The sequence below is a fragment of the Arachis ipaensis genome, chromosome B10, assembly GCF_000816755.2.
Source record: "Arachis ipaensis cultivar K30076 chromosome B10, Araip1.1, whole genome shotgun sequence".
Classification (NCBI taxonomy): Eukaryota; Viridiplantae; Streptophyta; class Magnoliopsida; order Fabales; family Fabaceae; genus Arachis; species Arachis ipaensis.
This window is the reverse complement of record NC_029794.2, coordinates 135,051,074-135,059,658: the sequence shown is the minus strand read 5'-3', so window position 1 is coordinate 135,059,658 and position 8,585 is coordinate 135,051,074. Positions and strand designations below refer to the sequence as shown.

The 8,585-nt window shown below is 31.5% G+C and overlaps 2 protein-coding genes across 4 annotated transcripts; both read right to left on the bottom strand.

Annotated features, from left to right (window-relative positions):
* LOC107622146 lies at window positions 425–1,760 on the bottom strand. The gene is made up of 2 exons (XM_016324046.2): window positions 1,563–1,760; window positions 425–803 (listed from the first exon to the last, which is right to left on the bottom strand). Exons 1-2 carry the CDS (start codon window positions 1,672–1,674, stop codon window positions 589–591), a joined length of 327 nt encoding a protein of 108 aa, XP_016179532.1. The 5' UTR covers window positions 1,675–1,760; the 3' UTR covers window positions 425–588.
* LOC107623719 (transcription factor SRM1) lies at window positions 3,629–8,356 on the bottom strand. Of its 3 annotated transcripts, none has more exons than XM_021113067.1 (3): window positions 8,257–8,356; window positions 6,089–6,763; window positions 3,629–4,470 (listed from the first exon to the last, which is right to left on the bottom strand). In XM_021113067.1, exons 2-3 carry the CDS (start codon window positions 6,460–6,462, stop codon window positions 3,960–3,962), a joined length of 885 nt encoding a protein of 294 aa, XP_020968726.1. In that variant the 5' UTR covers window positions 6,463–6,763; window positions 8,257–8,356; the 3' UTR covers window positions 3,629–3,959. The 3 variants fall into 3 exon arrangements, with proteins under 3 accessions (XP_020968726.1, XP_020968725.1, XP_016181553.1); XM_021113066.1 differs by lacking the exon at window positions 8,257–8,356 and adding an exon at window positions 7,286–7,568; XM_016326067.2 differs by lacking the exon at window positions 8,257–8,356 and having other exon boundaries at window positions 6,089–7,159.

Below are 8,585 nucleotides of genomic sequence, written 5' to 3'. Positions count from 1 at the left end.
AATCAGCTAACCGTTAAAAAATCATACCAATTAAATTGATTAACCAAATTTTTGTTTTCAACAAGTTCATTGTCAAATAGTTTTTTATTAATTGAATCCAACCGACTAGTTGCATCTAATTCTCAAAATCATGCAATGAATACATACACATCTAAGTTTTACATGAAACTTTAACTTCATTTCAAATAGCTTATTATTAATTTTACAAGTAACTTTCTCATTTCAACTAGCTTATTATTGGAGGCGATTTTATTTTGTCTGGTTTATCATTTATGTAACGGAAATGTTTGGTAACCAAAGAAAATCAGTCAAAAATAATTATAATTTACTTTATTTAGCATTTATTAATTGTTGCGATAATTAATTAATGCTAAATAAGGCAAGTTTTAGCTGTTTTTTTGTCTTATATAAATGTCCCAAATAATAGACAAGAAATAATTTATTTTATTATTCGTTTAGTAATAAGTACAATGAGAGAATTGCACCTTTATTATTCGTATCCTTATTATATTTTGTTACATTATTCTTCATGAAGTTGTTTTATTATTCCTAACTAGTAGTGATATAATATCAGGATTACGTTAACTATTAGTTATATGATTCCGAGTCATCATTAATAACATTAGGGTAAAAGAACTGTTGTTGATCATCATGATCATGAATATGATGGATTTTTTTGCAGCACTTGATGCAATACCGCCGCAATTCCCCACGATAAACCCAATGGCAACAACCATGGCGACAATAACTTGGAGGAAGAAGCGGAAGCTCAGTTTTTTCTTTCCCATTTGCTTCATTCTTACCTAATTCAAATTAAAACCAAACAAATAAATAAACATGTCGATTAAATGATTAATTCTCAATCACAAAAAAAAATATTGATAAAAACTGGCCGGGTTGAACCGGTTTTCACCGGATCTCATGAGTGTCTGGTTCGATGAGTGACTCGACCCAGGTTGATTATCGGATGACTGGATTTCTAGTTGAACCGGTCGGGTCGAGCCGGATTTGATAACTATGCGTACATATATCTCAGAAAATGTAATTAATGAAATTTATTTTGGTAATTATATTCTTTTCTATATTTTCCTTTTATAATTTAATGATTTTGTTAAGAAAAAACTTTTTAATTAACAATCAGCTAGTAAAATAGTATATAAATAAATGTTAAGGAGTTTGAATTCTTATTGATTTATTGTAAAAAATAAAAAAAATTATAAAAAAGTATAGGAAAAAGAATAATATTAGCTGAAAATATACAATTGAGTACATGTTTTTTATTCTAAAAACTTTATATATTAATATTTTAAGATTAGTAGATAAGAAACTAGCTAGAAATCATTTTTAATTAAGGGTCTTAACTATTAATAAAGGGTAATAAAAATTGATCAAATTTTTCTCATAGTTTAATTCAAGCAACCTAAATATTGATTAAACTAAATAATTAAGATTAATTTTCCAAGAAATACCTAATAGATCAACATGAATCTACGTAGTAATATCATGTAATGATGTAGCTGATAATTAACATATTATATATTGAATATGATTATATATATTACCGTTGTTTGCGTCCAATTTTTGGTCTGTGTCTTGTTTGGATGAAACCTCAGAAGAGATCAGAGAGATAGTAGCCACAAATAGAAATAGAACAACAAAAACCTTAGAACCCATTACTTTTCTGAACTCAAAGATAAACCAAAAGAAAAGCTTTGTAGATATATTACTATTTTTAATTTATGAAAGGGAGTAGCCAATTCTTCTCTATTTATAGGAAATATACGAAGAATAATAAATCCTAAGACATTTTTAAGAGTTATCCAATTATTATATTCGTTTTTGTGAATAATCATTCACACGATTAATATAAAAAGCAATTACTTTTATTAATATAGCATTATATAAGAAAACGATAAATAATTTTTTGATTTTTTATTTCAAAGACAAATAAATTCTCAATTAATTAAAAATATAAAAGTTGTTCTTCAGTTTTTAAAATGCGAGACATTTAAGTTCATCAGAAAATTAATTTGTCCTTATATATTTTGAACGGAAAGACTTAAATATCTCGAATTTTAGAAGATTAGAGACATTTTTGTGTTTAAATTAATAAAAAACTTATGTGTTATCGAATTAAAAAATTAAAAACCTATTTAACTTCTCATGTTATATAATTGGATGCACGTATAAAATTATTTAACACTAATAGCATATCAAAATTAAATTTTTTTATATATATTGACGACAAACCGATCAATTTCTTTAGTTGAATTTAATTTAGCCCTATCTTAGAAGGAGTACATAAGATGCATTCCAAGATGATCACTATGTTAGTACTCTTGGCATTTTGCCTAGCTATTAATGTTATTAGTCAATGCATGATATCATATTGTAAAAAGTAAGAATAATTAGTAGAGTGTTCGATTTGGTCATGTACATGAATTTAGTGCAAAGATTATACATGTGACACATGTAGTAAAAGCAAGTTCAAAGTGCTGGATACAAAATTCAATAATTAATTCACGGCAGATTGTCACGGTAAATTTTAGAAGGTTAAATTTAACAGTGTTTGTAGAGTTTTCTAGAGTATTTGAGAATACTCTAGATGGTTCTGGAATGTTCTAGAATGTCCTAGAAGTTCCTGGAATATCCTAGAAGGTTCTAGAAGACTCTAGAAGATCATAGAGTATTCTAGAAGAGTGTAGATGTATATAGAAGTATAAAGAGTGGTATGGAATAATCTAGAAACAATTGAAAAGTTGTGGTAGGATAGATATTTGTAAAGAAGATTCTGGAGGATTAATCTGGACCGTTGATTAGATTTGATCTTAACCATCCATTGAGGAGGTGGATGGCTATAAATAGGAGGTAAGAGTTAGTGTAATGTGGGAATCATTTGTAACCACACTTGAGCAATAAAGTGTTCTTTCACCAAAGCTTCCTTTCTCTTGTGTTCTCTTATATTCTTAGCTTTCTTGCTAAGTATTGAGGGTTAGGCTGACTTGATTTTAGCTCAAGAGGTTGAGTAAGTCCGAGTGCCGGCACGGTAGCGTTGGAGTGTGTCCAAGGCCATGACAAGATGGCCAAATTTATTGAATTGTCCGATTAATAACTTTAAACAGAAGTTGTTAATATAAAATTAAGCTCGTAAGAATAAGAGTACATTTGATTTGCTTTTTTATTTGATTTGCTTTTTTATTTTTTATTTTTATTTACTGTTTTTTTTATAGAATTCAAAAAATAAAATATACTAAAAATAAAAGCAGAAAATAAAAAGACAAACCAAACTCACCTTAAAACATTCAACAAATTTAACTCAAGTAACTTATAAAATAAATAATTTGATTCGTTTAGTCTGGTTAATTTATTTTTCATTTTCTCTTTTTTAGTGTTTTTAATAATTTCTTTTAACAATCTAACTTAAATATCTCAAATTATACCGCAAATATATACATAATCTATCACGAACTATGCAAGTATTCCTTGCCTTTAATAGATTCATCTTATATTCATAGTATAAGTTTTGTAAACATTCAAAAACACAATTATTAAAACAAAATACCATAAATTTAATTATTTAGATTTGGAAAGGTGACGAGATTAATAAATTATCAACTAAAAACAATAATTTACAATTTAATAGAATTACCATGCCATTTATGCTCAAGGCCCTCAAATATTTCATAACTTATTTGAAAAATTATTAATTTACTGTGCCATTGCATGTAAGAAATTCTCTAGGAAAAGAATTATATTACTCTGTCAATTTCAAAATAACCGTCGCTTTCGACTTATTACTACATTGAAAATATCAACGTATAACATTGATTTTTCAATGTATTAAAATGGCGAAAGCGACAGTTAATTTGAAACTGAAAGAGTAAACGCAGAATCCAACTAAGTCTGATGTCTTTTTTTTCAAGAATTTTTTGTACATTACACATCTAAACTAATTTTTTTCACCTGTGAGAAGCAGATGTGCTTGGCATCTGATATGTCATGGGAACCATGTTCACCGGTGCACCGGGAACAACGGCGCCGCCGGGAATTGGGGCTCGAATACCGTATGCAATGTGTGCAGGGGGCGGAAGATTCACCGGCGTGCCAACAGCTGATACTAAGGGTCCTGCTATAGGTTGTCCAATGGTAGGAGCAGAGTATAGTCCTACTCCCGGAACACCGGTTGAAGCCGGAGGAGGTGGTTGTTTCGGTGATTTGATGGCGGAATTTGGTGGAGGACCATTTGTTTGACCTGTAATTGGTCCTTGAGGTGCCGAAACTTCACCATTGTTAACACTGGTGATATCGTGTATGCTCGATCGCCTTCTATCTTTGTTCATGGAGTTCAAACGAATGAAGTATTTTTGAGCATGGCTTGCTACTTGCGTCGGCGTTCTTGTCACGACAAAGTTTCTCGATATGCTTCGCCAGTCGCCTTTTCCGTACTTATCCAAGCCAAGAAGAAACAACCTGTTCAACCAATTTTAGAACAAAGAAAGCTTAGAATAAGAAAATGAAATGAAAATGCTAATCCTCACTAATATAAATTATATCAACACCTTGGATTTATTAAAACATAAGCACAGAGAATATGTCACTGGCATTTTCATTATTCATAGGGGAACTGACTATGGAGACTTGAGACTTGCATCATGATTCAGATGGCGATTTAGCGACGGAAGGAGTTCCGAGTTCCGTGTCGTGTGAGTGGGGCAACTTCTTTTTTCATCTAAAACTTATCAGCTTTAGAAATGGAGGCTCTGGATTTAGTACTATAATTTACCATTTGAGGAATTTGGAATGCAGAGGCAACAACAAAATCAAAATTCACAGTTTGGTGGTTTATAGGAAAATGAAAACTGCAACAAGCATGGGGATTTAAAGGAACTGAATGAGGAAAAAAGAAATTTCTAAGAAGTGATTAGGTGATATGAGATTAGAGTTTAGTAAAGCTTAAGCATGTTAAAAATTGAACCTCGACAATAACAACAAGAAGACGACAACAAAGCTTTGTCACACTAGAAGGGATCGACTATATGAACCAAACAACATTATAGTGTCCTTAACAATAGGAAATCATAATTGAACAACACCATCCCTTTACTTGAAGGAGATCTTAGAACATTCAAAGTGGGAGGAAATCAAACAAAAACCAGCCAAAACTAAGTTTAATAGGATCAATTACTTGGATTGACCAATGATCGAGCAGGAGAGCAAAACTTCGATTGACCTAAGACAAAACAAAATGCTGTCCTGAGACCGAACTTCGAACCACAATGGAGAAACAAGGTGAAAGCAGAGGCTGAAGGTGCATGCGAGCGGGATAGAGTAAAGACCCCAAACACAGCAGTTTCCAATCACCAAAAGATGCCGAAAATACAGAACAGAATATATTTAAACACAACTTTAGAGTAAGCTTAAATATTGATAGTAAATTGATGTAATGAGAGGGAGTGATTTATCTCATTCAATATGAACAATATCAAGTAAAATAATAGCTTAGTTGAACTGAGAGAACTGCATATGTAAAATCAAGATATCATGGATCCTTCATCTTCATGAACCAAGATAAAATATTACTCTATTTACCACATTACCACATCTCATGAAATTACTGCACTAACCATTAATAATCCACTGCTTGTTCTGATGGAACAACCAGAAATGCAGAACTCAGTTAAAATTTTAGATTCACCCCTCTAAACCTCGTCTTTACCATTTAATCCTCATCTAAATCGATAGTGCATTGTCATAACCTTATGAGACAGTACCAGAAGCCATGCCGGTTCACTTAATGAACCTCGGAACATAGTTATTAATCACTAGTCAGTACAGATATATAGAGTGTGTTAAGGTACACAGAGGAAGACACAAGAATTTATGAAGAGAGAGTGTGTGCGCGCGCGTGCGCGAATATATCAAGATCTTGAGTGTGCAGAGGCCAGTGAATAAAAACAGAGTCCAGAATCAGATACTACAAAACTAAAAATCAAATCTCTAAATTCTATAGTCTTGAAACAAAATTATAGCAAATTAAGAGTAGCATATATAGTAGCATGTAATTGTAATGTAGCAATGATAAACTTACCTGTGTTCATCTTCTGTCCAAGCAATACCCTTTCGCCTTTCCTGATCTGATCTTGAAGCTTTAGTTCCATGATTAGACTCGCTATCATGCTTCCCCTTCTTGCCACCTCCTTCATCACTTGCATGATTTGCTGAGCCTTCCAAAGAAGAATTATAAGACGGTAGAGTCACGCAACCAGATTCAATCAGATTAACATCTTCAACCAAGAGCTCATAATGCTGCTTAATTTCTTCTACCGTTTTCCCCGGTACATCGGCCGCAATTTTCTCCCATCGATCCAGAGCATCGTCTGGATGCGTTACCAAGGCTTCCTCAAATGCTTTATCCTGCTCCCAGCTCCACTCAGAGCTACTATCAACTTCATCACCAGTCATCTATCTAACTATAGAGCTTTTATTACAAGGAAAGATGAAATGTTTCTATCAACTGCTCTAAATCTAGGTTAAACCCTAATACACCACAAACTATATGGTTTGTTATGGATCTACAAGATTTCTATGGTGATAACAGCAAGTATTAACTTTGCTGCTGTGCTGAATTTTGGGAGCATAGGTGTTGGACACAGTGAATAAGGTTCAATACCAATGAAATCTCACAAAATCTGAGGTATGTGATGTTTAGATGATGATTTTCTTCAGAATTCATTAAGACACTGAAAACTTATGAAATTCTGACCTATAGATGAATGAAAAGGCAATAAAGTTCAGTTAGAACATGAGAAAATATCTGACAAAGCATTTAAGAAAAATCATAGATGAATTAACATGAAAATTTTGAGAATTTAATGTGAAGGCCAGTCAATGGAATGGTAATTAGGGCATGGAATTTCCAATGTTGGAAAGAGACCTTTCAGAAAATATAAAAATAAATGAATAAATAAATATGCATATAAGACCATAATGGATATATATTACAAGAGAATTCAAATCGCTATCTCATTCATTGATGAAAGTAAAAGACAAAAAAACCCCATTTTACCATAGCCCTACCCTGATAAGAACAGTTTTAACAGCAAATGCACTTAACAGTTAACACATTCAGCATTCAATTTTGTTATATATTTGACAAACACTAATCATAACCCACCAAAGTTCCAAGCTTTCTATACCCCAGATTCAAAGTTTTTGTTTTTTCCTAATATTGGAAATTGGTAAATCACATTTCAGTGAAATCCAGAATCCAGTGTAGAAAACCCACCAGAACCTCAAGGTAAGAAACAAGATGAGTTCACTGAACTACCCCCAACTGTGGATTCCATTCAATTCCATTGAGTAGGTTTATGAAAATGAAACCATCAAAGCTCATTCTAATCAGCAGAAAAATCACTACTTTACAACATAACAATGGCAAAAAGTCACATATTTGTCAAGCTTCTGACACATTAACCAACCATCATAAAAAAGCTGTCTTTCACTTCACCTAACATAAAAATTGGTACTTTCACAATCAAGTAAACCTAATTTTGAGTGTTACTAAATACTAATTACTACACATATATATCTAAGTATTTTAACTTTTAAGTTTTACCCACCAACATTTTTTTCCTTTTTTTCTCTCCTATTCAAATTTAACATATAAAGAAGGTAATTTGAATTTCTCAACTTAAATTGAAAATAACAAAACTAAATCAGATTCATGTTTAATAAAAGAACCCTAACTGTGGATGGGAAATTACAAGAATGGAATTTCACAAGAACATTAAAAAAAAAAAAATTGACATTGATGGTTATCCTAAAACCCCAAAAAAGATATGCATGATGATGATGGGTCAATTTGGTCCCATCCCAACAACTGCTTTGCTACAAATGGGGACAGCTTGGGTTGAAAAAAAGAAGCCATAACCCACCCAAGTTGCATAAACCAACCCACTTGAGGAATCTGTAGCAGCACACATTAATATCTGACAGGTGACATAACATTCAAGACAGAGAGTAAAAAAAAAAAAAGAAAAAGAAAAAATTGAGCATGAATAAGAATAAATAACAAACCAAAACACAAGTTGAACAAAAAAGAACAATTTTTTTTAACCATTTCATGCCATCAAATTGAAAAGCAAGGAGAAAATGATACTGAGACTAATCTACAGCAAAAGTATGATCCAAGTTCTTGTGAAGGATGTGTAAGTGTAACTATTCCTGGGATTAGGAGAAAGATAATTAAGTGATTACCTTTAATCTATGTTCTGCACCTTCTATCTTCAATGTGAAGTTGTGAATTCACAGAGGAGTCAAAATGTGTGCCTATATATACATACTTGCTGTTTTTTTTTTTAACTCTTTGACATGTCTCTCTTCTCTCTTAATTTGTGGCTATTATCATTCAAACTTAATTATTAAGCTTGCATTTTTTAAGTGTAATTCTCTTAATGATTAATTCTAGATAAGGATTAATTTACTCTCATTTGATATTTACAGAAATAAAAATATTATTTATACACTAAAATTAATTATTAATATATTTATGTATAAATACATATATAATTTAATTTATTTTTAAT

Coding starts and splice junctions, on each gene's coding strand:
- LOC107622146 (XM_016324046.2), bottom strand. CDS start 1,674: ATGGGTTCTAAGGTTTTTGTTGTTCTATTTCTATTTGTGGCTACTATC. Junction 804..1,562: donor AAAATTGGACGCAAACAACG/GTAATATATATA, acceptor AATTTGAATTAG/GTAAGAATGAAGCAAATGGG.
- LOC107623719 (XM_021113067.1), bottom strand. CDS start 6,462: ATGACTGGTGATGAAGTTGATAGTAGCTCTGAGTGGAGCTGGGAGCAG. Junction 4,471..6,088: donor TGGACAGAAGATGAACACAG/GTAAGTTTATCA, acceptor TTGGTTGAACAG/GTTGTTTCTTCTTGGCTTGG.